General features: G+C 58.8%; 1 protein-coding gene across 2 annotated transcripts in view; it reads right to left on the bottom strand.

Moving 5' to 3' along the window:
* Window positions 1-6,413: 6,413 nt before the first annotated feature.
* The window catches only part of Gtf2ird1 (GTF2I repeat domain containing 1), a 41,167-nt gene continuing 20,576 nt past the window's right edge, over window positions 6,414-27,004 (bottom strand). Inside the window, exons 8-28 of one of the 2 annotated variants that reach the window (XM_048369431.1) lie at window positions 25,882-25,965; window positions 23,714-23,897; window positions 22,628-22,653; window positions 21,924-21,996; window positions 21,713-21,753; window positions 21,367-21,447; window positions 20,866-20,955; window positions 19,172-19,219; window positions 18,346-18,411; window positions 17,959-18,142; window positions 15,850-15,899; window positions 15,658-15,714; window positions 14,249-14,332; window positions 13,550-13,733; window positions 13,203-13,231; window positions 9,804-9,881; window positions 9,418-9,610; window positions 8,566-8,603; window positions 7,536-7,693; window positions 7,318-7,380; window positions 6,414-6,700 (exon numbers count right to left, since the gene is read on the bottom strand). In XM_048369431.1, coding sequence (XP_048225388.1) covers window positions 6,632-6,700; window positions 7,318-7,380; window positions 7,536-7,693; window positions 8,566-8,603; window positions 9,418-9,610; window positions 9,804-9,881; window positions 13,203-13,231; window positions 13,550-13,733; window positions 14,249-14,332; window positions 15,658-15,714; window positions 15,850-15,899; window positions 17,959-18,142; window positions 18,346-18,411; window positions 19,172-19,219; window positions 20,866-20,955; window positions 21,367-21,447; window positions 21,713-21,753; window positions 21,924-21,996; window positions 22,628-22,653; window positions 23,714-23,897; window positions 25,882-25,965 — 1,880 coding nt within the window. In that variant the 3' untranslated portion in view covers window positions 6,414-6,631. The remainder of the gene's footprint in view (window positions 6,701-7,317; window positions 7,381-7,535; window positions 7,694-8,565; window positions 8,604-9,417; window positions 9,611-9,803; window positions 9,882-13,202; window positions 13,232-13,549; window positions 13,734-14,248; window positions 14,333-15,657; window positions 15,715-15,849; window positions 15,900-17,958; window positions 18,143-18,345; window positions 18,412-19,171; window positions 19,220-20,865; window positions 20,956-21,366; window positions 21,448-21,712; window positions 21,754-21,923; window positions 21,997-22,627; window positions 22,654-23,713; window positions 23,898-25,881; window positions 25,966-27,004) is intronic. The other variant, XM_048369441.1, reaches the window with a different exon arrangement.

The following is a 27,004-nucleotide window of genomic DNA, read 5'->3' as shown; positions in this document are numbered from 1 at the left end:
AACTAGCAAGAAGCTGGGAGCAGAGCCAGCCTTGATCAAAAAAGCCAGGAGAGATTAAGAGGCCCAGAGTTTGAGCCCCAGTCCTGCCACCTAAATAAATAAATATATAAAAATAAATATAAATAAATAGAATAATAAATAATGTCACCTGAGGATCAGAGGGAAAGCAGGCCATCCCACCGTGAGGGCCCCGGCCTGCAGCCCAGGCTCTGGGGTGGAATTCCAAGCAGCTGGTAGACAGATTTAAGCAAAAGCTTTTGTTTCTCCCTCTGCAAGCCAGGAGGCCCCGTGACCAGTCAGGCTTTTACGCAGTCCCTTCCTTCAGAGGCACTGAGAGGAAAATATAAAGTGGGGGCTCCTGGGCCAACCCCTCACCCCACAGTTTAATCACCTTGGGGTACAGTAGGGCTGCCTGGAGATTCTAACCTGTAAGCAGGCAGTGGCATCTTTGATCCGACTTGTCTCTCAGATGCCAGAGACAGACAAGGGGAGAGAGCCAATGAATAGATGTGCCTCTGAGATGGCAGGCCGGGCACTGTTGAACACAACTACAGTCCTAACTACTTAGGAGGCTGAGATAAGGTTTCTGATTCAAAACCAGCCTGGGCCCCAGAGCAAGCTCAAGTTAATAAAATATAAATGGCAAGAACAGGGGGGAGGAGGGGAAATGAGGGAGGAGATAACAAGTTATACATGAAATGTACCGCCTGCCTTACATATGAAACTGTAACCCCTCTGTATATCACTTTGACAATAAATAAATAAAATAAAAAATAAATGGCAAGACCACAAGATAGTTTTCCTGGTTCTCTCTTTCTCTTGCTCTGAAGAACACTAAGAGTGGGTATTATGTTTGTGGCTGGGAGAACAGCTTAGCGAGATCAGGCAGGGGCCCCGCTGGGCCCAGGCCGAGCCAGGGCCAGGGCTCTGGGGCTTAATCCATCCTGTTCTCCAGCTTCTCCCTCAGCTCCTTTTGCAGGCTGCAGGCTGACGTGAGTCCCTTTTGGAAGGGACTGTCTGCTCTTTGTTTTCATCTCTGTTGCAGTCCAGTTATCTGGGTTATTTTCTCATTCTTCTCCTTGCTGGGTTAATTGAGCTCAGTGAAATTTGGGAGAAAATAGAAATGAGCCAGGCAAGCAGATGGAGAAACCAGGACTCAGACATGGTGGTCCCAAAGCAGGGGCATTGCCACAGGCCACGCCTGTCACTATCAGCTTCTCTCATTTCCTCTAGCAGAGCTAAAATTAAATCCTGCTTTCCAGGAGCTGGGGGAGGAACTGAATTCTGCATCTTTTATTAGATCCCCCGGAAATGACCTTGAAGGAGAGCAGAGCTCCTGTGGGCATTTATCAAGAGAAACATTGTCAGGAAATCAGCAACACTTGGAAACAGTGTTCTAAGCTCCATGCTGGTGGCTCATGTCTGTAACCATAGGTACAATTCTGTTGTCCATTTGTTATACATTGTGCATTAAATCACAGCTTTGTGTATGGTGTGTGTGTGTGTGTGTGTGTATGTCAGTCCTGGGGCTTGAACTTGGGCCTTGGTTGCTGTGCCTAAGCTTTTTCATTCAAGAATGGTGCTCTACCACTTGAGCCACAACTCCACATCTGGCTTTTGCTAGTTCCCTGCAGATAAGAGCCTCTCAGGTTGGTCTGCTCTGGCTGTAGTCTCAGAATTCAGCATCCTGAGTAGCTGGGATGACAGGAGTGAGGCACCAGTATCTGGCTTGCGCTTGGTATTTTTCAGGCTGGTCTCAAATTCACAAAATTCACAATCCTGCTGCTTCAGCCTCTCCAGGGATGGGATTACAGGTGTGCACGACCAAGCCCAGCTAAAGATAACTCAGATTTTGCTGAAGGACCAGGAAAGTTCAGATGTATATTTAAAAAAAGACCTCATTGGGGCTAGGAATGTGGCTTAATGGTGGAGTGCTTGCCTGGCATGCATGAAGCCCTGGGTTTGATTCCTCAGCACCACATAAACAGAAAAGGCCAGAAGTGGTGCTGTGGCTCAAGTGGTAGAGTGCTAGCCTTGAGCAAAAAGAATCCAGGGACAGTGCTCAGGCCCTGAGTTCAAGGCCCAGGACTGGCACAAAAAAAAAAGGATCTCCTTGCCAAGAACAATTAAAATTTCAAGCAAGATCATTTTTCTACAAGTACCTGAAGCATTGCTGCCCCCTCTTGGGAAACTTTTGAGACACTTCTTTTTTTTTTTTTTTTTTTTCCATTTTTGCCAGTCCTGGGGCTTGAACTCAGGGCCTGACCACCGTCCCTGGCTTCTTTCTGCTCAAGGCTAGCACTCTACCACTTGAGCCATAGCGCCCCTTCCAGCTGTTTTTGTATATGTGGTGCTGAGGAATCAAACCCAGGGCTTCATGTATACAAGGTGAGCACTTTATCACTAGGCCATATTTCCAGCCCTTGAGACACTTCTTGCTTGGCCAAGAACCTATCCCCGTCTTTTCCAGAGCCTTCCTCGAACCCCACCACTGTGTTCCAAGTTCTCTAATCTGGGAGTTGCTGCTGGGGGTGGTGGTGTCACCAGTCAGTTTGGAAAGGGTCAGAATATCAGAGGGGAGAAAGCTGGGCACTGGTGGCTCAGGCCTGTAATCCTAGCTACTCACGAGGCTGAGATCTGGGGAATCATGGTTCAAAGCCAGCCTGGGCAGGAAAGTCCATGAGGCACTTATCTCCAATAAACCACTCAAAAGCTGGAAGTAGTGCTGTGGCTCAAAGTGGTAGAGCACTAGCCTTCAGCAAAACTGTTCAGGGATAGTGTCCAAGCCGTGGGTTCAAGACTCATGACCACCCAAAACAAAAAAGAAAAAAAAATCAGAGGGGAGAAAAGCTAAGCTGGCCACCCTCATGTGCTGGGTCAGCCCCTGAGCCCTGGGCCGGGTCCTGACCCCAGAGTGCAGGGCCATGAGGCATCTCTGGCCTCGGCACCTATTCACCCTTTGCACCCCAATATGAAAGCCTGGGCCGGGCAGGGGAGAGCCGAGAGCCCTGGGACCTGAGCTGGGGCTTACAGGGGGCCGTGGAGGAGACAGGCAGGCAAACCCCAGGATCTCCCAGGCCTTCACAGAGGGCATCCCCAGCTCAGGACCCACAAGGGCTGCCGACAGGGGGCACTGCCGCCATGGCATGTCTCAGTCCAAGAGCCCTCTATGCCAGGCACTGGTGCTCACGCCTGTAGTCCCAGCTACCCAGGAGGCTGAGATCTGAGGATCCAGGTTTGAAACCAACCCTGGCAGGAAAGTCCATGAGGCTCTTATCTCCAATTAACCAAAAAAAAAAAAAAAAAGGCCAGATGTGGAGCTATGGTTCAAATACAGCACCGACATTGAGTGGAAAAAGCTGAGCAAAAATGCAAGGCCCAGAGTTCAAGCCCCCAGTACCAGCACATAAGTAAAAATACAGAATGACAGCCAGCCAGGACAGGCTGCTCAGGCCTGTGGTCCAGGCTACTGGGGGTGGCCAGGGATCAGGAGACGGTGATTCGCAGCCAGCTTGGGGAAAAATAAAGTTTCAGGGACTCCAGGGTCACCATTGCCTGAGTGCAGAAGTCCCTGTCGCTGGGGTACAGGCAGGCAGGCAGGCAGAAGGTGAGATCTTCTCTCCACCATAACTAGCACAACAAGGGCTGGAGGAGAGGCTCAAGTGGAAGAACATCTGACTAGCAAACCTGGGGCCCTGAGTTCAAACCCCAATACTACCAAAATAAGTAAGTAGGTAAACGGAAGGAGGACAGAGCAAGCAAGTGCGCGAGAGCAATTCTTTAAGGAGTGTCGGGAAGCCCCTATCATGAGAACACAGGTTTGCCCAGTGTGGTGTGGCTCACCTGTAATCCCAGCCACAGGTATGGAAGGTAGAGGTAGGAGGGTGACTGAGTCCAACCTGATGAAAAGTGCAAAACTAGCTGAATGACACGAGGAGTGGGGACCTGGCTGTAGAGGGAGGGGCCCTGTGTCCCACCCCGTGGTGGCTGGCAGGTGGCAGGTGTGGCGGGCTTGCAGGTGTGAGTGCCCAGGGTACCCCCCATCCCCTCCCCCCACACCCCAGCTTTGTCCTGGGCTGATGATTATTTTAGTACTGTTTTCCATCCGCAGTAATTCCAGCAGTTTGTATAATTTTGATGCTTTCATTGATAGCAGATTTTTATACAAAGACTTTGTATCCAGCATGATTGTGCGAGCCATTGGATGCGTCCCGGCAATTAGAGCTCGCTGCGCCCGCTTATTACTTGTGGAAGTGGTTTGTGATTTCTTTTCCCTGAATGTGGGGGGTGGTGTTTACCCACCCTGTGCGAATTCTCCTTCTGAGTTGCAAAACACGGAGCAGTTTGGAAAGGAGACAGATGGCGGTTAAATGCAGTTTAATTAAAGAACGAGTGCTCTGAATGAAGGCACTTAAAAAAGTACAGTGCAGGATGCATGCGCAGTCCCAGGCTGGAAGCTTCGCCCAGCACCAGAACAAGGGGGACCCCCAGCCTGGCCGGGGTCACACCCTGCAAGAGGAGAGGGGGAACAGTGGGTAGGCCTTGCAGGCCGTAGGGTCCCCTGCCCCCCACTTTCTCCGGGTTCTCCCTGCCAGTCAGGTGCCCGGGCCAGCCTCCAGCCTCCGGCCTCCAGGGCAAGAGCCATTTCCAGCTCTGGCGGGAGATCTGAGCTAGCCCAGGCGCCAGGGGATGGAGCCAGGCCCCAGGCCTTGGGAGTGGGTGGCTGTGGAGGGGTTCCACCCCCACAGACTGCAGAGCCGAGCCAAGAAGCAGCTTTGTGACCCGGGGGAGCCAGGCGCTCTTCTCTTCTCTTGTCTTTTTGATGCTGGTCCTACACAGGCTTGAACTCAGGGCCCAGCCGCTTCTCGTTCCCTACTCCTGTCAAGGCTTGGGGATCTACCATGCAAGCCACACCTCCAGCTCTTGCCGGGGCTGGCTTTGAACCTCAGTCCTCAAAGCTCAGCCTCCTGAATAGCTGGGGGTACAAGGTTGAGCCACCTCCCTCTCTCCCTTTCTCTCCTCCTTTCCTCTCCGCTCCCTCGCTCTTCCCCTCTCCCTTCTTGTCTCTTCTTTCTGCAGGACTCCCTGCCGGCCCCCCAGGCCTGCATGTGCTCACAGGATGGCGGCCTTGGTGCCAGCTGGCCGTACCATCTTGCAGCCACGATGCCGGCTGGTGTCTCCTCCCGGGGCCTGCCCCGCTGGTGCAGGGCCTGCGCTGCAAAGGGTCTGTCCTTCTGGGACTCAGTTTCCCTCTGGACTCTCCGTAAAGGCTCAGCCCTTAGTGAGAAAGGGACCAAGTACACCCTGAGGACCCTGTGCAGCTCCCCACCCCACAGCCCGGCCCTCTACCCCCTCCACCCCCACCACCCCGTTCACCCCCCTCCAGCCCAACACATTCTCCAGGTCTCAGCATCAGAGACTTCCTGCACCTGAGGGGAGGTCACCTACTTTGTGCCCTCCCCGGCCAGACAGCCTGTGTCTGTCAACACCCCTCCCGCACCCCCAGAACAGCCACAGGGTGCCCTAGCTGATAGTTTCTTTCGCTTCTTTCAAATGTACTCACCACTTTGGCCACGCCTCCAGCCCTGTTCTGTGCTGGGTAACTACGGACAGTCTCATGCTTGTTTTTGTCAGGACTGGCTTTGAATTTCAATCCTCTGGATCTCAGCCTCTTGCACAGCTAGGATTACAGGTGTGAGCTACTGATGCCCAACTTGGATCATTTTTGAGACCAGGTCTCACTAACCTTGCCCCAGCCTGCTCTGAACTCCTGGATCCTCCTGCTTCCACTTCCCAAATTGCTGGAATTACAGGCAGGCACTACGACAGCACTGTCTGCAAGAACTCAGGTCAAGTGGAAGTGTAAAGTACAGCTGGACAGAGGCCTTTGCCTGTAGTCCTAGATACTCAGGAGGCAGAGACAGAAGACTCATGGCTGACTTGGGCGACATACTGAGATCCTGCCTCCAAATAACAATGCAAGCCTGGTGCCAGTGGCTCACGCCTGTCATCCTAACCACTCAGGAGGCTGAGATCTGGGGCTCTCCATTCAAAACCAGCCTGGGCAGTAAAGTCAATGAGACTCTTAGCTCCAATTTACCAGCAAAAAGCCAGAAGTGGAGCTATGGCTCAAGTGGCAGAGCACCAGCCTTGAGCAAAAAAGCTCAGGGACAGCACCCAGGCCCTGAGTTCAAGCCCACAAACAAATAAACAACAAAACCCAGACAGTGTTGTTGTTCGCACTGCAGGCCTGCGGGCAGGGGAGGCACTGTCCTGTCCCTCTGGAACCCCTCGGCCACTGGGCAGATGAGGACCAGGTTGCGATTAGGAAGATGAGACACTCCCGCTTCCTGTGGCTCCTCACCCCAAGGTCCCGGGCCTGGCATAGACACACTGAGAGAGATTTGTCCCGGACACTGTGGCCCAGGGGACAGCACGCGAAGTAGCATTGGGGGACAGGCAGCTTGCTTTTTTTTTTTTTTTTCCTTTTACTTATTTAAAAAGGCCTTGGCGGCAGAATATAGTGTAAAAATCATTGGAAAAACTAAAAGGCATCGATACATATTCGAATGTACACTTTGTACATAAGTTACAATAGCGTAAGTCTCTGCTGAGGTCGCCGGCGCTGAGGTCAGTAATTCAGGGGTCCTGGGAGCTGCACGTTGAGTCCAGTGTAGTCCACCATGTACATCGGCCACTGCTGGGAGGGGACGGCGCTGTCAGGCACGGGGCGCGGGGTGGGGGGCGGTCCTCCCTCCACGCACATGCATGCCTAGCCTGAGCTTTTGGGGGGTCCGGGAAAGGAGGGGAAGGGATATACAAAGGATGGAGAAACTTTCAAGTTTTTTTTTGTTTTGCTGTGTTTTTCTGTGCTGGTCCTGGGGCTTGAACTCAAGGCCTGGGCACTGTGTCCCTGAGCTTCTTTTGCTCAAGGCTGGTGCTCGACCATGTGAGCCACAGCGCCACTTTTGGGTTTTCTAGGGGTTCACTGGAGATTAGAGTCTCCTGGATTTTCCTGCCCAGGCTGGCTTTGAACTGTGATCCTCAGATCTCAGCCTCCTAAGTGCTGGGATGACAGGCGTGAGCGCTGGTGCCCTGCTCTCAAGTAAGTTTTAAATGCATTTAAATATTCTCAATGTTCAGACTGCCATCCTTCACAGCTGGCATCTGGAAGTGGGCAGGGGCTGGGCAGGACACCCATAGCAAGGAGCAGGGGGATGGGGCCCAGCCCCCAGGACACCTGGGGTCCTGCCTGTCCCCCACTGCCTGCCCACCCTCATCTCCCCCTGCCTTTGCACCCCTGCTGCGGACACCCACCCTCAGGTCATCAGGCTGAGACTTGGCGCGCAGACCCCGGGTCCTGCCCACTCTGTGAGCACCCTATGGGAGGGACAGGCAAACACGGCTGTACCCCAGGGCTGGACAGCCCCGCTCACAGCCCAGCGTCTCCCCACATTCCACACCCACACCCACAGCCACCCGAGGGCGGGGCCAGGAGAAGGGTGGGCGGCGGATCCACGCCACAGCCACATTACCACGAGGGAGATCTGGTTGGTGGACGCCACGGACTCTGCGTTGGAGGAGGACGATGAGGAGGAGGAGGAGGAAGAGGATGAGGACGAGGAGGACGAGGAGGCTGAGTTCCCTTCCGACACGCGCTTGCGCTTGCGCTTGGGAACGCTGCTATCTTTGGCTGGGGAGAAGGGAGACTGAGGCAGATGCGGGGGCCGCTCCACCTCAGGACCTAGGGAGGAGGCCCTACTGTTCTCCAGGCTGCAGCTTCCTGACCCACCAACGCCCCCACCAACGTCTGGCCCACCCACCCAGTCCCCCCTCCCAAACAAAGCTCAGCATCCGCGGCTCACGCCTGTACAACCAGCTACTTGGGAGGCTGAGATGTGAGGATCTCCATTCAAAGCCAGCCTGGGCAGGAAAGTCCAGGAGACTCTGATCTCTAATTAACCACCAGAAAACTGGAAGTGGAGCTACGGCTGAAAGTGGTAGAGCACTAGCTTTGAGTGACAGAGCTCAGGGATGGCGTCCAGACCCTGAGTTCAAGCCCCACAACCCACCAAAAAAAAAAAAAAAAAAAGACAAAGATCTCTGAGACAGCTGGGTATAGTGTTACACACCTGTAGTCCCAGCTGCTCAAGGAGGCTGGTGCAAGTGGGTTGTTGGACTCTAGGAGTTAAAGGCTAGCTGGGACCACAAAGTGAGACCCCATATCTCGAAACAAAATATCTTGCAAGGTTCCAGGGAGACCCAGTGTGCAAAAGCTCTTTGTGTGCTGGTGCTGAGACTTGAACTCAGGGCCTAGGCACCGTCCCTTAGCTTTTTCACTCAAAGCCGGCACTCTATCACTGGAGCCACAGCTCCACTTCCAGCTTCTTGCTGGTTAATCAGAAATAAGAGTCTCAAGGACTTTTCTGCCCAGGCTGGCTCTGAACCATGGACCTCAGATCAGAACTATAGGCATGAGTTACAGGTGTCCAGTTGCTTTTGTTTGGAGAAACTGACCCTGGTTCCCAGGAGGCAGAAGATTGGCCTCCTCGGTCTTTAACTCACCTGGCACCTTGGCGTCTTTGCAGACTTCTGCAAAAGGCCTGGAACAGAAAGAAAGGAGTGGCGGTGAGGAGCCAGGCTCCCCTTGTTCCTGAGGCAGGAGACGGCCCTACCTCTCCAGAACTGAGGTGAGGAGGCAGCTGCTGCTGACATCCTAAGCCAGCCTGTGTTTCTACTGGGAGGAACTGAGGTCAATGCCACATGGCCTGGCCAGCCTGTGCTTCTATTAGTGGCAGAGCCTCAAGGAGGCGGGGCTTTTTGTGGGAGGAAGTTAGGCCATTGGGGTTTGGCCCTGGCCAGCCTGTGCTTCTATTGGTGGCAGAGCCTTGAGGAGGTGGGGCCTGCTGGGAGGAACTGAGGTCATTGGGGGGTGGCACTGGCAGGACTCCAGGACCCAGGCTGCTGCTTCTCTTTGCTTTTTGGCTGCCATGGGGTGAAACTGAGCTAAAACAAACCTTTCCTCCAACCTGTTTTTTGTTTTTTGGTTCATCATGGAGCTTTTGAACTCAAGGCCTGGACGCTGTCCTTGAGCTCTTTCACTCAGGCTAGCTGCTCCACCACTTTCAGCCACAACTTCACTTCGGGTTTTCTGGTGGTTAGTTAGAAATAAGAGTCCCACAGCCTTTCCTGCCTAGGCTGGCTTTCAACTATGATCCTCAAATCTCAGCCTCCTCAGTAGCTGGATTTACAAGTATGAGTACCAGCACCAGCCTCCACATTTTTTTGAGACTTGGTCTCACTGCACAGCCCAGGCAGGCCAGAAAGCCAAGGCCCCATCTCCCTCCCGTGGGGAAGTGCTGGGATCTGCAGGCTGGCCGTGGGCCAGGCCGGCTGGCCGGGTGAGCCGGGACTCACTGGAGCTGGTTGACGACCACCATGCGCACGTGCTCCCGTGCCTTCAGGATCTTCTCCAGCCGGTGAATGTCATAGGTGTTGGGGTTCCGGAAGGGGATGTCGTCGGGCAGGCCCATGACCTCTACCGCATCTGGGCTGTCACGGATCAGCTTGTATGGGACCAGCACGGGCCGGTTCAGGCCCAGGGCCTCACCTGGAGGGCACAGGGTGTCAGAGGGGAGGATGTTCCTGGCTGCCAGCGACACCTCTGGGGAGAGCCTGGCCAGCCACCTTGGCACCTGGGGCTCACAGCCACACACCCTGACGCTGCAGCTGCTCTGGGCGAGCTGCTGGGGGGGGGGTGCCCGGCAGGCTGGCCAGCTGCACGTGGGAGTGCGGGCACTGACCGTATCTCTCATTGAAGAGCTCCTTCACCTGCTCACGGAGGATCACCTTCTCCCCGAGCCTGTTGGCATCGTCCTCATCTGTGGGGTGGGGAGGAGGGGACTCACAGCCTGCCCCCTCACCCCCACTGTCCCGGCCCACCAGGCTCTGCCTACTTCCTGAAGCTGGTTTCTGGTCTCAGTGGCCTGTCTGTCCAGCCATCCACCTATCAATCCAGCCAGCTATCCACCTACCCATTCATCAGTCTGCCTATCCATCATCCCATCCATCTATCTTCCATCCACCCATCCGTGGGTCCATATATCCATCTGTCTGTCCATCCGTCCACCCATGTACACTTACTGACCAGCAGCCCAGCCTAGGCCCCAGCACACAGCACAGGACAGGGCTCATCTCCAAGCTGGGCTCTGCCCCTCATCTCCAGGCCAGGCTCCGCCCCTCTCACCCGGCTGGGCTCCACCCCCTCCCCCTGTCCCAGGGCCTGCTTCCCTCTGGTGTTCAAGGAGAAGCTGCCCTTTACAGCCCAAGGCCAGGCACCTGCTCCAGCTCCCACCAGATTCCCTGCCCCAGGGCTCACCTCTTAGCCCCTTCCTTCCCCTGTGCCCCAACACTGCCCTCCAGATGGCCTCTAGGGCCCAGACGAGGGGCCCGAGGGCCCTCCACTGCTCAAGTCTGAGTGAGGGGACAGTGGCTCTGCCCCCTCTGCCTTGTCCCCAAGACTGCAGCAGCCACTCAGCGCAGGGTACACTGGGCACTCTGCTGCTCACCATCTCCCTCAGCACGGCCAAGCAAGGGGGGGCCCAGAGAGGCTGAGCCTCTGCCCCAAGCCCCAGCTGCAGTGGCAGGAAAGGTGCAGGACTGGGCTCCCCCTCCACACCCCCTCGGTGGATGAAGAGCATGAGCCCCGGGGCGGGGGCCAGGGCCAGGGATGGCCGACTCTCCTGCTGCCCCCGTGGAAGCCTCTTGGAGCCAGGTCCCTGCCCGCCCACCATCTCCTCATCTCCCACCCAGGCGGCATGTTCAGTCCTGCCTAATCCAGTAGAAGAAAAACAAGCAGGCTTATTAAATTACTGCCAGCTAGGTTCTCCATTGTAAAGCCCCAGCTCAGGGCAGAGCTCCCGGCTCCAGATCCTGGAGGAGGCCCAGCTACTCAGGGGGCTGTGACCCAGAGAGGCCAGGCTCAAAGCCGCCAGGGAGAAGTGTCAGGGGGCCAATCAGCAAAAAGCTGCAAGTGGAGGCATGGCTCAGGTAGCAGAGCACCAGCTGTGAGCAGATAAAGCTGATGGAGAGTGAGGCCCTGAGCTCAAGTCCTGGAAGCAGAAAAAAATTTTTGAGGGGTCTTGGGTGGGCTGGGGTGCTGGGTGTGGGGAGGGGCCTCGGGTGGGCTGCGGAGCTGGGTGTGGGGAGGGGCCTCGGGTGGGCTGTGGTGCTGGGAGGGGCCTCAGGAGAGGGCAGGGGGCAAGCCCCACCCCCTGCAGTTGATACACTGAAAACATTTCCTGGAAGCATCCAGAATCTCTGGGCCTTTCCTGCCATTTGGAATTCAGGGGCAGAGGGCAGGGCTGGAGGGGGGGCTCCTCACATGCCCCCTAGAAAGGGGAGAAGGCCTCCTGGGCAGGGAGCAGGGCCCATCTGTTGTGGGCATGGCTCGGCAGTGACAGCGGGGCATGTGGCAATGGGCGTGGCTCGGGGGGTCCCAGAGCTCAGACACCCCACACCTATCAAACCTCCAGAAAAAAAACCTCCCCAAATCACACATGGCGCCTGCGGCGGACAGACCCAGGGTGGCCTCGCTTAGACTCAACAATCCCCAACGCTTTCCTTTGTCCCTTCCACAGGTCTCCCCATGCAGCTCCTCCTCCCAAGCTGGGACTACAGGCGTGCACACGCACACCTGCCCCTGAAGGACCACCGCCCCTCCTCCCCAGGGGCAGAGACCAGCAGAGGCGCTGCCAGCGCCTGACCCGACTTCAGGCCCCACCGGAGGCTGCGCCAAGCCTGCGCCCTGGGTCTCCGCCCTCCCTGCGGTTTGGGACTTGAAATTGCAGCCTGGGCAGCTCCTCCGAACCCCCACTTGTGCAATGACCGCTGCTGGATGACACCCCAGCCCGAAAACATCACAAACCCTGTGCTGAAGGTTCCACCTCGGCTCACCGCCCTTCTGTCTAGGTAGCTCAGCTGTCACTGAACACCACCCCCCTCCCCAAGGTGCCTCTCCACCGCCACGCCAGCAAGTTCTGCTGCGGTAAGCCACAGACGCACCTGGAGTCTGTGAGTCAAGGCCTTGCCTGTGTTATTACAGACTCTGCCCATGTCCATCCTGTGTCTTCAAGCTGAGCCACAAGGCTCTCCCTAAACCAGCGTGGTCCCCAGGCGAGACATGGCCTCCCTCACCACTGTGCCTGCCTCCCACTGCTTTCCCTGATGGGGACCCCAGGACCTTTGCATGTGCTCTCATTTCTGTCCACAAGATTCGTCCTTGCCCCCACGACCCAGCTCTGCCCTCTTCAGACCTTTCTCAAAGGCCTCTCCTTGGCCTCAGTCCCCTAGGGAGCACAAGGGCTGAGGGGGTGCTCAGTCCCCTAGGGGACACAGCCAGGGCTGAGGGGGTACTCAGTGCTGGGGCTCTGCCTGGCATGCACACGGCCCTGGGTGCCATGCCCAACACTATAAACAAGAGACACAAGTGTGACTCCTACTGCCCGCGCACACACACATCCCCCCCCACCAACACCCACCGGACAAACCCCACCCCTGACTCTTTATCCTCTGGATCAGCTGGGAGGGTGAGCTCTGCGGCCAGGCTATTTCTCTGTGTTTTGAGATGGGGGTCTCACGTGTTGCCCGAGTGGGCCTGGGGCTCCTGGTCCCCCTGCCAGCCCCCCACGTGCTGGGATGACAGACCTGAGCCACTGACACCCGCCTGTCTCCACCAAGGCCCCGCCATCCTGTCCGCAGGACTGGAGCAGAGACCGTGAGGCGCGGAGGAGAGGGGTCAGGACGGGAGGCAGTGGTCGGGATGAGGAGGTGCTCAGGGGGCCCGGGGGTGGCAGGAGAGGCCCCTGGGTGGGAGAGGCTCGGCCCTGGAGCGCAGGGCCAAGCCTGGAGGAAGCCCAAGTCCCCACTCCCTGTGGAGGGAGGGTTGTGGGGTGCACGGGACGGGGTGGGTGGGGGGGTGGGCCTCCACAGCACTCCCAGGCGGCAGTGATGGGGGGGAGGGGCTCACAACCTCACGAGCCTTCCTCTTGAGTTTGCCAGGACAGCAAGCACCACGGCATATGACAGGTGGCCCTCCCTCCCGGGGTCAGCGAGGTCTGCGGCCAGAAGCCCCCCGCCAGGACCTGGTCCCCAGACCTGCACCCCGCACCCCACACCCACCCAGCGGCCCACATACTTCTTACCAGGCTTTGGGATGAGACCTTGGAACGGCCTAGAGGGGAGACAGGGGGAGTCAGGGCCCGGCCTGGTGTGGCGGTCCCTACCCCAGGTGCCCTGGCCTCCTCTCAGGGGGCTGGTGGGAGCGCGTGGAGCTCCCCCGCACCCCGCAGCAGTCAGGCTGTCTGTGGGCTCCCCAGCCCCCTGCAGTGATCAGGCTGTCTATGGGCTCCCCCGCCCCCCGCAGTGGTCAGGCTGTCTGTGGGGGCCCCCCTCCTCCACCCCCTCTTCCCCCACAGTGGTCAGGCTGTCTGTGGGGGCCCCCTCCTCCACCCCCTCTTCCCCCACAGTGGTCAGGCTGCCCGCCCAGGACCTGGTGACGGTGAACTTGATCTTGTCGGCCACGGCCAGGATGCGCTCTAGGTTCTGGGAGCCGAAGGTGCAGGGCTTGCGGAAGGGAATCCCGGGGGGCAGCCCCTCTATGACCACCGAGCCAGGGTTGCTCTTGATGCGCTTGTAAGGCACCTGCACGGGGTACTTGATGCCCAAGGCCTCCCCTGAGGGGCGGGGCGGGGGTCAGCAGAACCGGCCAGGCACCCCATGACCAAGTGAGACGCCCAGATGGTTTTCAGCTCACAGCCCCTGAGGACCGGACAAGCCCGCTTTCCCTTTGTGCTCTGGCCCCTAGGAAGCGCGGAGCCTGACTGGTGCCCGTGTGTAGCAAGCACCAAGTTTCTGAGTCTTCTTGTCACATTAGCTTCTGGCCATGGCTCCAACCTGGGTTTTTTTTTTTTTTTTTTGGTTGTTTGAAACCAGGTCCTTGCTAGGTGGCCAGGCTGGCCTCAAGATCTCACTGCTCTTGCCTTGCCTCCTGAGGGCTGGGACCACAGGTGTGCACCGCCACGCCCAGCACTGCCTGTTTTTGTTTCCCACGGGCCCTCAGCACATGGCTTGGAGTAAGTTCTCCAGAAATCTGCATAAATGGACGTGTGGTGTCTGGACATGGCCTTGGGAGCAGGGCGGCCCTGCTTCCCTGCCCTCCCTCCCCTGCCCCCCCGCGCCCCGCGCTCACCGTACTTCTTGTTGAACAGGTCCTGCACCTGCTCCCGCAGCGTGTTGGCGATGTCGATGCGGGAGAGCCTCGTGTCATAATTCTCTGCAAGTGGAAAGGCTGAAGGTCAGCCGCGCCGTCCTCCAAAACACACGCCGACACTTTTTTTTTCTTTTGTCAGTCCTGGGGCTTGAACTCAGGGCCTGAGCACTGTCCCTGAGCTTTGGTGCTCAAGGCTAGCGCTCGTGGCTTTTTGGAGGTGCATGGAAGAGTCTCATAGACTTTCCTGCTGGGGCTGGCTTCAAACCAGGATCCTCAGATCTCTGCCTCCTGAGACGGCAGGCGGGGCCTCCAGTGCCCGGCCATAGGCCACTTTTATAGGTTTTCTAGGGTGATGCTTTGCTGGCTGGGGGGGCTCCTCTGAGAGGGTCCCCAAGAGGGATGGGGGTTTTCTGTCTCCACGACGGCGAGGAGGTAGAAATGTGGTTAATGGCTGACATTTGAAAATGACTAAAGCAATGAATACAACCCAGAGGTGAGACACCCGAGGCGAATCCCGTTCCTGGCCGGCCAGCAATGCAGGGAGGGGGGCTATGGGGGGATGCCATGGCCCCCCAGTATCGCAGAGGCTGTGCCCTGTGCCAAGGCAGCAGGAAGATGGGTCCACCTGAGGCTACCCGGTCCCTGGGCTGGGCCTCCCTACCCTGGGCCTCCCCGGCGGAGTCCTGCTCCCCGCTGTCACCCCACTCCTGCCCTAATCTTTATATTATTATTATTAACATTAATATTATTATTGTCATGCAATGTCGGGACACAGGACACTGATGCCTGGTCTTAGCCGGGTCTCCAGGGCCAGGGGCCCCGCCCCATATGTGGGGGTACACGGGGCTCCTAGCCATGGCCCATCTCCTTTCCGGCCCTCTGTTAAGCCGTTTTCCTCTTCCCCTCACTTGTCTGATCCTCCTCAGCTACCCACTCCTCCAGGACATTTGTTGGTTGGTTTGTGCCAATCCTGGGGCTTGAACTCAGGGCTTTGAGTTCTTGCTTGGCTTTTTTGCTCAAGGCTGGGGCTCTATCACTTGGGGCTTTTTGGTGGTTCACTGGAGAGAAGAGTCCCACAGACTTTCTGGCCTGGGCTGGTGTTGAACTGTGATCCTCAGATCTCAGTCTCCTGAGTAGCTGGGATTACAGGTGTGAGTCTTGGCGCCCGGCTGTCCGGGAATTTTAGAACATGAAGAGCCGGAAGGGCCGACATGTAAGCTGGGCAGGCCCGTCACCCCGCGGGCTGATGGCCTCACCAGGACCCTGCCATCACCCACCATCCCTCACCATGAAGCTCACAGGCTGTGGGGTGCCGAGTGTAAGGATGGGGCCCAGCCCTCCCCCCCGGGCCCCGCCCAAAGCCTGCCAGGCCCTGCCGGTGCCGTTACCTTGGAGCGCCTGTCTCCCGAGGCGCGAGTCCACCCGAGGGGCCCCGGACTCCCTCTCTGGGGGCAGGGAGAGAGGTGGGTGAGGACGCAGCCCCTGGCCCAGGGCGGCATGGACAGGGCAGGGCAGAGCCGCTGGGGTCAGGGGGGAGGCAGAGTGGGGTGGGGGCTCCCTTGCCCGCCCACGCCCGGTACCTTGACTGTCCAGGACTGGCTCCTTGACACCCTCAGCCAGCAGCTCGGGCCTGGAAGACAGCAGGGCCATCATGAGGGCCGCAGGCCGGCCCGGCCTCCCCAGGCTCCCCTCCGTGGCCTCCCCCAGGCCCCCCCTCCCGGCCTCCAGTCCCTGGCCTTCCCCAGGACCCCCTCCCTGGCCTCTCCCAGGCCTCCTGTGGGCCCTGGTGTCCCCAGCCCTCACCTCATACCCATGATGCCCCCTTTCCCCATGCCCAGGTCTGGGCACATTCTGCAGGGGGAGAGGGCAGGTAGGCACGGGAGGGCAGGCAATGGAGGGGCAGTGGGGGGCACGGGTCACAGGAGCACCTCGCCCTGTCGGCTATGGCAGATGTGGGAGACGCAGGCCCAGCTCAGAGCTGGGGAGGGCGTGTGGGTGAGGCTGCCAGGGAGGATGGAGGGCCCTTGGCCACGGGAGGGGGTGCGGGGTGGGGGGACTAAGCAGTGCCACGGGGGAGAGCCTGCTGGGGTGGGAGGTCCAAGACCAGCCACAGAGCCAGAGGCAGGAGCGCTGACCTGTAACCACAGCTACTTGGGAGGCAGAGGTGGGAGGATTGTGGTTTGAGGCCAAGCTCAGCAAAAACTAAGTGAGACCTCATCTTAACAAATACTCCAAGGGTCGTGGGGCAGGCCTGTGGTTTCCGCTTAGCCCAGCAAAAAGTATGAGACACTGTGCTGTATGAAAGACAACTAAAGCAAACAAGGACCAGGGGTGTGGCTGGGGGAGGAGATCGCCTGCCTAGCACGTGGTAGGCCTGGCGATCAAAGTGCAGTACCACCCAGTAAGCAAAGAAGATAAAGAGGCCAGGCAAGGGGGGGGCTAAGCCTGTAATAGGAGTTACTTGGGAGATAGAGCTCAGGGGTTGGTGGTTCAAGGCCAGCCTAGGGCAAAAAAAAAAAAAAAAATTACAGGACTCCATCTGGACCAATGGCCGAAACAGTGGGCATGCCCGTCACCCCAGCTCGTACTCTGTGGAAGTGCAGTGGCCCGGCTGGGCTCCGGGGCAGGGACACGGGGAAGCGCGGGCAGGGGGCCGCAGCCCAGGCTGTCGGGCACCTGCACAGCCCCCGCCTGGAAAATAACCCACGCATGGGGCGCGGGGGCGGGGGGGGAGGAGGCTGGCGGCGTGGCTCAAGTGGCAGAGTGCCTGCCTAGCAAGCTAGCTCAAGGCTCTGGGTTCAAGTTCTAGTATCTCCAAGAAAAAGAAAGAAGTGCCTTCCAGGAGACCTGACCTGGGACACACAGGAGACCATGGGACCCAGGAGACCCCGGGACACAGGAAACCCCGGGGACACACAGGAGACCCCGGGACACAGGAGACCCCGGGACACACAAGAGACCTCAGGACACAGGAGACCCAAAACCCAGGAGACCCTGGGACACACAGGAGACCCCAGGACACAGGAGACCCAACCCTGGGGGACACAGGAGACCACCCCGGAGACACACAGGAGACCCCGGGGGACAAGGGAGACCCAACCCCCATACTCATGCCCTACCACTGCCTCCTCCAGAGGGACTTTCATTTTTCTTTTGTGCCCATCTGAGCTTGAACTCAGCACCTTGGTGTTGTCCCTGAGCTTTTTTGCTCAAGGCTGGTGCTCTACCACTTGACCCACAGGTCTACACTGGAGTGAGTTCTTTGGTAGTTTAGTGGAGAAAAGCATCTCATGGACATTCCTGCCCAGGCTGGCTTTGAAGCGCCATCCTCTGCTCAAAGCCTCCTGAGTAGCTGGGATGACGGGATGCCACCACGCCTGGCTTCACCACACACATTTGTCCCCGCGCAGTGACAGGCTGGCTACAGTGGTGCTGGGCAGGGCTGGCTTCCTCAGAAACTGGAGATGGCATGAGGAACCACTGAAAGGCCTGGGAGGACGCTGTGGGGCTTTCCATGGCTGGCTGAGGGCCTGAGTGTGCGGTTGCACCCCATCGTCCCCACACACCTGCTGGGTGAGGTAGGCATGGCATTCCTGACACCCAGGGGACTGTCTCCCTGCGCTGGGTCCGGGCCATTCGGGGTGCTCTGTGAGCCTCTGCCCGAGTGGGGGTGCTGATCAGCGCCTTACCTCTTGATGACGAACTGGATGCTGTTGCTGGCTTCTAGAATCTTCCGCAGCTTGGCGATCCCGAAGCAGTTGGGCCTGCGGAGTGAGATGCCGTCGGGCAGCCCCACCACGAACAGCTCGTCGGGGTACATGAGGAACTTGGAGTAGGGCACCTTCACCGGCTCCGACATGCCGATGGCCTTGGCTGCAGGGACACGGCCGCTCAGGGTGCCGAGCCCGGGGTCCCCGCGCCCCGCCCTCCATCGTCCCCGTCCGTGGGGTTGGGGAGCCCAGGGGCCCCCCAAGCCGCCCATGCTCTGGGTCCTCTGCCCGCCAGGCAGCTGGGGGCTCGGGAGGCAGGGAGGCCCGGGCGCCGAGGCCAGGGCCCATGCAGCCACGCTCGCTCACCGTAGCGCGTGTTGAACAGCAGCTCCACCTGCTTCCTCAGGGGCCGGATGGCGTCACCCGGGCTGTCTGGAGGAAAAGGCGCTGGTCAGTCCCCCTCCTGTGGGCTCAAGGCCAGGATGCATGCACCCACTGAGGGGCCTGGGGCCTGGGGGAACCGTGTGCGAGCGGCATCCACACACATAGCAGGTCTAGGCGGCCCCCTGTTGCTGGGCTCACACCCTGTGTGCAGAGTCAGCCGCGTGGAGAGCTGTGGGGTGGGGGGGGGAGCTGGGAAGGACCAGCCCAGGAGGGACATCAAAGCAAGCCTGCAGCCAGGCACTGCGGCTCACGCCTGCAATCCCGGCTACTCAGGAGGCTGAGATCCGAGGATTGTGGTTCAAAGCCAGCCTGGGCAGGAAAATCCATGAGACTTCATTGGAGATATTCTAATAAACTACTCAGCAAAAAGCCAGAAGTGCTGTCATGGCTCAAGTGGTAGAGTACCAGCCTTGAGAAAAAAAAAAAAGCTCAGGGCCAACACCTAGGCCAGGAGGAGTTCAAGCCCCAGAGCTGGCACAACACATAAACTATGAACCAAGCCCAGAGGGAGCCATCCAGCTGCAGGAGCAGCAAGCTGCAAACTATAGCCTGGCCTTCTGGAAAGCAGCTCTGGGCACCTCCAACACCACCTCCCAGTTCTAGAAGAAACTATAGGCCCTCCCTCCTAAGGCAGCCCATAGGACTCAGGCCCCAAAGCATGACATTGGGGAGAGAAGAGTGGAGACCCAGGGGAAGGGGTGGTGGGCAGGGCAGGGAACAGGGAACAGGGGTCACGCGTGGGCCTTACCCTCCACGGGTCTCTCTTCGGGGCGCGGGTCCTCGCTGGGGCCTTTGTCTATGAGAGGAGAGAGGTCTCTGGGAAGCCATGCCCGTCAGCTCCTGGTCACAGCCTGGCCACAGGGCTTCAGGCAGACTCGCAGGCTGGCGCCCCCAAGGGGACCAGAGGACCCACCCACCTGGGCGGCGCACCTCTATGCTGGGGACTCCATGCTAGGACGGCACGCTGGGACCATGGGGTCCACACACCAGCCAGCCCAGGCTTTCTGAGCACTGAGGGCACACTAGAGTAACACAGGCTGAGCACGGTGGTGCATTCTGTAATCCCAGCACACCAGGGCTGAGACAAGAGGATCAGGAGTTCCAGGCCAGGCGGGCTACACAGTGAGACCCACCTGCTTAACTATGGCCCAAAACGACCATGCTGTGTGGATCTTGTACCTCTCAAATTATGAGCCACAATCCACTTCCTTCTTTCTTTCTCTGGGCCTGGGTGCTGTCCCTGAGCTCTTCAGCTCGAGGCTGGCGCTCTACCACTTTGAGCCACAGCCCCATTTCGTTTTTCTGGTAATTGGAGATCAGAGTCTCCTGGACTTTCCTGCCTGAGCTGGCTTTGAACCGCAATCCTCAGATCTCAGCCTCCTGAGTAGCTGGGATTATAGGCATGAGCCTATATGGCTTTTTCTCTTCACAGCCTGCCTGTGGAGTCCATTACGGTTTCAGCTGCCATGTGTCACTGCAGACTTGGGTCAGCAGGCATCCTGGGGCTGGGCCGGCCAGGGGTGAAGCACATGGGGATCAGCAGCTGGCCCTCCCAGCTGGGCTCCGGCAGCCCCTACGGGCCTCCTGCCTTTGCCTCCAAAGTGCGGGGTTACAGGCAGGTGCTACCACACCCTGCTCCGAGCAGGTGTGAGGGCTTAGTTTTCACCATGGCCTACTCAGGCTCTGTCCCAGCAAAGGAGCCAGAGCAAGTGGCTCTGAGCCCCACTTCTCAGCAGGCCAGGCAAGAAGTTATCCTGTTCTTGGCGCAATAGATTCCAATGCATTTCCAGATGCTTCCGCCAGGAGGAGATGGCTGTCCCAGCCTCAGGGGACTGTGGTCGGGGCATCATAGCGAGGGTCACACATTCTGGGTGGCCACATCTGTGACTCATGGGGGAGGGAGGGAGTGGAAAGACCAGGCCCCTCGCCCGGCGTGGGGCAGCCGAGCAGGAACAGGAGAGGTCGCCACTAGGCCTCGGCCACTTCTGCCCAAGCTGGCTTGGATGTTGTCTGTTCAAGGGACATCCAGCCCGGCCCAGTGTGGTGGCGCAGGCCTGTAATCTCAGCTTCTTGGGAGGTGGACACTGGGGTTTGGGGGGTTCCAGGTCGGCTCGGCATGAACACAATCCCTGCGGCTGCCCCTGAGCCACAGGCTGGGCCCCGCAGTGCCTGCCTGCCATCCTAACTATGACACAGCACGAATAGGAAGGATGTATCTTTGAAAAAAAACCCAAATGGGGCTGGAAGCGTGGCTCCAGAAGTAGAGTGCCTGTCTCATAAGCACAAGCTCCTGAGTTCAAATCCCCAGCCAAAACGTATCCTGCTAGTGTTAGGGTAGCGCATGGATGGGTGATGCAAACTTTGGTCCAGTCTTCATCTCAGCCTGCCTCCCCCACCACTGAGCCCCAAATTCCACTCCCGGGGGGCCCCCCCCGCCCTTACCCGCCAGCACCTCCATCCCGCAGCCCGAGTCCTCGGAGGGCAGATGGCCGGGAAGGAAGTCACCCATCAACTCTGGGCTTGGTGAAGGGTCTGGGGAGAGACATGCAGCAGTGAGCGTGATGGCCGCCTACCTCCCCAGCCCCCCTGCAGCCCACGGGCCTGGGAAGGGGCCACAGCCCGACCGCACACCAGGGCCAGCGTGCGGGGCGCTGGGGGAAGCCGGGCACCTGTGCTGGCCCTCCGCCAGTCTGGTGTGTTGTGGATGGGTTCCTGGAGCTTGAACTCGGGGCCTCACACGGGACTCTATTTTCACTCAGGGCCTCCCCCTCCCCAGCAGCTGGGGTGGCAGGAGTGTGCTGCCAGGCCCAGCCCCGGCAGGCTCGTGATGGGTGAGGTGTAGAACAGGAGGTTGGAGGGGTCACCCCTGCGCACCAGCCTCGCCACCCCCTCCCCGGGTCCACGCACACTCTGCGCGTCCAGCCCCTTGACCCTGACCCCCACCTGGGACGGTGACCTGAATGATGTCCAGGTCTTCTGGCTCAATTTTGATCGGCCTCAGGATGCCTAGCTCCCCAGAGGTTCCTGTGAGGAAGAAACGGGGGGCTCTGGTCAGGTCTGGGCACGAACTCAACTGGACAGAGGGAGTCACTCTAGAACATTCCCTTGCCTGAAACAGGCAGAAGAGCCTGGGAAGTCACATCAACCTCCCTGGCTCCTGCAGACCAGGGATGGAGAGACAGGCCGGGCCTCATGACCCCAGGACCCAGGGAGCCCCCCCCCCATGCCTTGCCCCCGCGGTGGGGTCCGCGCTGGCCCTGCCCCCCTGCCCTGGCCACGCCCCTCTCACCTGGCCCGCAGTCCGCAGGGGAGCTGCTGCCCGGGTCCAACCTGAGGAGGAAGCGGACGGTGGGGGTGCTGCCTTGCCCGGCCCCCCTCCCTGCACGTCATAGGCCGGGCTGGGGGGGGGGGGCAGGCAGGCCTCAGAGGCCGTGGTGACCTGCGGGGAGGACCGGGCACGCATGGGGTCCGTGGGGTGGAGGCCAGGCTGCCCCACTCACCTGAAGCCCGCGGCACCATCCTCGGGCGGGCTGGGCGGCTCCAGCTTGGGGACATCTTTGGTACACTTGTTCCCTAGGGAGAGGGCCAGCAAGTGGTTTCCTTACTGTCAGCACCCAAACTTGAACTCAGGGCCTGGTGTTCACTCAAGGCTAGCGCTCTACCACTACTAAGGAGGCTGAGATCTGATGATCACCATTCAAAGTCAGCCCAGGCAGGAAAGTCCATGAGACTTATCTCGAATTAACTACCAGGAAACCGGAAGTGGCTCTGTGGCTCATGGCAGAGCGCCAGCCTTAAGCCACAGAGCTCAGGGACAGCGCCCAGGCCCAGAGTTCAAGCACCAGAACCAAACAAAAAAATAAAATAAGATAAACAGCAAAATAACCACCAGAAAAGCCAGGTTGCAGGCGTGACCCAGGTGGTAAGAGTACCAGGGTTCAAGCCCCAATACACTTAATTGCTCAACCAATACCACTGAGATAACTAAATAAACTAAGGGGTGTAGACAGCTAAGAAGAGGACCGCCACGGGTCAGCAGCATCCTATGGTGGACTAAGGGGCTCTGGTCTGCCGCACCTGGAATCTTAGACACAGGCATATCCCAATGCGGGCCAAGGGTGAATGAAGATAGAAGGGGCAGGGGTGGGGTGCACTCCAGGGTACATGGAGTTAGGGCCTGCAGCGGACAGTGGTCCCCGCTTACCTGTGAAAATCCGCTCATCAAACATCCTGTGGAGAGAGGAGAGGTGTGAGGGCCGGACTCCCATGGGCTCCCGTGGACACCAGGTCTCCACCAGCGACAGTGACCCAGGCCACACACCATTTCTCCAGGGCTGGGCCTGGCATGCGCAGTGCCTGGGGGCATGGAGGACCACCTGCCCTCCACCGGCCTCTCCTAGCCCTGCCTGGCTGTGAGCTTCCCCCCAAGTGCCAGCCCCAGAGCCGTTCACCAGAGCCACCCACAGGCCAGGCTGCCTGGGTGACCCAGGCCCCTGCTGGTGTCCCCTAGCCAGGGGCCCACGCTGAGGGCACCCCACTTCTCCCTTGGGGAAGGGAGCCCAAACTTTACAAAGGAGACACGGGGCCAGGCGGGGCCAGGAAACCAGGCCTGGCATGTGGCCCCAGCTGGGCTGGGGGGGGGGCTCTGGTGACAAGAGTGGTCAAATCACAGTGGACAGGGTGGAAGGGACACAGCAGGGCCCTGTGTATGATCAGGGATAGTCACAGTGACACAACCATCAAAACAGCATAGAGGCTGGGCGCTGGTGGGCACTCCTGTACTCCCAGCTACTCAAAGTCAGCCTGGACAAGAAAGTCCACAAGACTCCTATCTCCAATAAATTACCCCGAAAAACCTGTAAGTGGAGCTGTGGTTCAAGTGATAGAGCACCAGCTTTGAGGGAAAAGTTCAGGGACACCTTGGAGCCCAGCGGTGCAGGAACTCTGGGACTGGGCTCCTGTCTCTGGCCAACTGCCTGTCCATGGCTGGCCAGGAACACCAGGCAGCCCACAGGGAGGCAGAGGACTGGGAGGAGTAGCAGGCTCTGCCAGGGATCTGTGGCTCCCCCTGCAGGCAAATCCCAGGCCTAGACCCCTAATGCCCCAAGCCCACTCCGATCCCCGAGCACCAGGCCAGCCACACGTGCCACCCACACCTCTACTCTATCTTCTATGTGCCGGGCAAGGAGCCTGGGGCCTTGAACAGGCTCAGCAGCAGCTCTGGCCTGGCCGGCCCCACCCAGCACCCTCCAGCCCCGCCCGGCCAAGCCCAGCCTGGCCAGGCCCACACCTCTTAATGACAAAGTGGATGCTGTGCCTCTCCTCCAGGATCCGCTTCAGCTTGGGGACCCCATACGTGCAGGGCCGCTTGAAAGGGATCTTGTCCGGGATGCCCACGATCTCCACGGCCTCGGGGTCGCAGGCAATTTTCCGGTAGGGGACAGGTACCATGTGGTCCAGGCCCAGGGCTTCCGCTGCAAGGGCAGGAGGCAGGGTGAGGCTGGATGGAGGCCGAGGGAAGCCCGGCATTCCACCACAGTAACCACAGCCCCCAGGAGGGCCACAGAGCCCAAACAACATCAGGATCTCTTTGATCTATGCATCTAACCACACATCTGTCTATCCATCCCCTTCTTCCATCTGTATGCACGTGCATGCACCATACATGCACCTGTCACCTATGCACTTATTATGCATGTTTCTTATCCACCTATCATCTAGGTGGATCCACCATCGCCTATTATCTACCTATCTATCTATCTATCTATCTATCTATCTATCTATCTATCTATCTATCTACCATCTATTTATTCTCCATCACCTACCCCGCTAGGGAGCACAGCCGGGCCAACACCAGCAAGCAGTCACCTCTGACCCGCCCCCCCCCCCCAGGTTGCCACCCAGGTGTGGACATGGGTGTCGTCTCCTCCTCATCCACCAGCGTCACACACAGCTCCTAGTCCACCCACGTCCTGGTCCTGCTCAGGCTCAGGCTGTCTGTGGGGACCCCTCCTCCGGGCTCCACTGCGTCACCAAATGCTTTTGCTCTTTCCTTTTTGTTTTCATTGTTTAGACAGGGCCTCATGATGTAGCCCAAGCCACTCAGCGTCCTGGCTCTCCTGCCTCAGGAACTACAGGCCTGCTCTGTCACGCCAAGCACCACATGCTTCTGAGGTGTGTATCACACACACACTCGGGGGCTGCTGCCTCCCTGGGCTATGGCTGGGGCCTGCATCAGTGGTGTTGACAATAAGATCACACAAGGAAGTCACACTTACCTAGTTGTCAAACCAAACCGCCCAAATCTCACCAGCTGCCTCTGCAGCCCCCACAGTGTGGGAGCTCAGTGCAGGGCCTGAACCCCACTGTTTCGGTTTTATTTAGCAGTGCAGCCAGGAGTTTGGGTGGCGAGAGGACCCTGCCTGTCACTGCCCACTGGGGGAAATCCATACCACTCAGGGTGCAGGCCCTCACTCGTCCCTTCTCCCTCAGGGAGGATGTCCTGTACCTCCCCAAAGGTTGGGACATCCCCCTGTTGTGTGTGTGTGTGTGTGTGTGTGTGTGTGTGTGTGTACTGGAGCTTGAACTCAGGGCCTGGGTGTTGTCCCTGAGCTCTTTCACTGAAGGCTAGCACTCTACCTTTTTTTTTTTTTTTTTTTTTTTTTTTGCCACTGCTAGGGCTTGGACTCAGGGTCTGAGCGCTGTCCCTGGCTTCTTTTTGCTCAAGGCTAGCACTCTGCCACTTGAGCCACAGCGCCCCTTCTGGCTTTTTCTACATATGTGGTGCTGAGGAATTGAACCCAGGGCTTCATGTATACGAGGCAAGCACTCTACCACTAAGCCACATTCCTAGCCCCCCTACCACTTTGAGCCATGGCCCCGCTTCCAGTTTTATGCTGGTTAATTGAGATGAGTCTCATGGCCTTTCCTGCCCTAGCTGGCTTTGAACCAGGATCCTCAGATCTCAGGCTCCCGAGCAGCTAGGACTCTAGGTGTGAGCCGCCAGCCCGGGCTGGTTACAGGGTAAGCTGTCACCTCTGGTGACAGAATAGGGGGGCCATGCAGGCGGTCGGCGAGTGGGGTGGCACAGAGCTCAGCAAAGGCTGCGCAGGGGGGTGGAAGAACCGGGCGAGGAGGAGAAACAGGAGCGGCAGTCATGAAGTGCAGCCCCTGCCATGACCTCAGAGGCGTGCATGACCCAGGCACGAGGCTCACAAGGGTTTTGGGGGACCCCACGCCCTTCAAGGTACACCCTGGGCTTCACAGGCTGGGCCGAGGCAGCCAGGCACACAGTATGTGACCGGGGTGGGCTGAAGAGGAGGCAGCACCCCGACTCGGGGCTCAGCGCCAAGGGGGTGCTGAACACAAAAAGGCCTGCTAGGGAAACAGCGCCACGCACGCCCAGGCAGGGCAGGAAACCCACGCTGGCACAGTGGCCCGCCCTCAGTGTGTCCTCACCATATCTGCTGTTGAAGAGGATCTGCACGCACTCCCTCAGCGTGTTGATGTCCTCTGTGTCCTTCAGGAAGGCGTCCCATTTCTCTATCAGAGCAAAGGAGGGGCTGTGAGGGCCAGTCCTGCTTCAGAGCAGCCCTGCCACTGCTGCCGGGGCCGGGGCCGGGACGTCGCTGCCACCTCCACCGGCCTGAGGAGCCCCAGGGGGGGTTCCCAGGATGCCCCCCTCCACCATGGCCCCCCCAGCTGCCCTGCTGGCCCCTCGCTGGCCCAAGGTCGGAGATAACCTGGGACCTGACCCCAGAAGTCTGCCCCTTGGCCTCACATATCGGACCTCACACAGAGTATGCCCCGAGCCGGGTGGGCTGGGAGCAGTAGGGCTGTGCTGAGCTTGCGTGGGCGACCCCGATCCAACCAATCGTCACCCCACCCTGTGTCCATCCAATCACCACCCGCACCCCCACCCTGTGTCCATCCAATCGCCGCCCCTACCCCCACCCCATATCCATCCAATCACCACCCCCACCCCGTGTCCATCCAATCACCACCCCCACCCCCACCCCGTGTCCATCCAATCGCCACCCCCACCCCATGTCCATCCAATCACCATCCCCACCCGGTGTCCATTCAATCACCACCTTACCCCACCCAGTGTCCATCCAATTACCACCTCATTCCCACACCATGTCCATCCAATCGTCACCCCAAACCTGTGTCCATCCAATCACCACCCCCACCCCCACCCCGTGTCCATCCAATCACCATCTCACCCCACCCCGTGTCCATCCAATCGCCACCCCCCACCCCACCCCGTGTCCATCCGATCGCCACCCCCACCTTCACCCCGTGTCCATCCAATCACCACCCCCACCCCCACCCCGTGTCCATCCAATCACCACCCCCACCCCCACCCCGTGTCCATCCAATCGCCACCCCCACCACCACCCTGTGTCCATCCAAATCCCCCCCACCCCGTGTCCCTTCCTCCACTTCCTATTACTACAAGTTTTCAGGTCAAGTGCAGTGGCTCCTGACAGCAATCCCCACTACACAGGAGGCTAAGATCCGGAGGATTGTGGTGAGAGTCCAGCCCAAGCAAAAGGTTCCTAAAAATGCTTGGTATAAT

Source organism: Perognathus longimembris, chromosome 1 (genome assembly GCF_023159225.1).
Source record: "Perognathus longimembris pacificus isolate PPM17 chromosome 1, ASM2315922v1, whole genome shotgun sequence".
Taxonomy (NCBI): Eukaryota; Metazoa; Chordata; class Mammalia; order Rodentia; family Heteromyidae; genus Perognathus; species Perognathus longimembris.
Note: the sequence above shows the minus strand (reverse complement) of the source record. Positions and strands in the feature narration are given on the sequence as shown.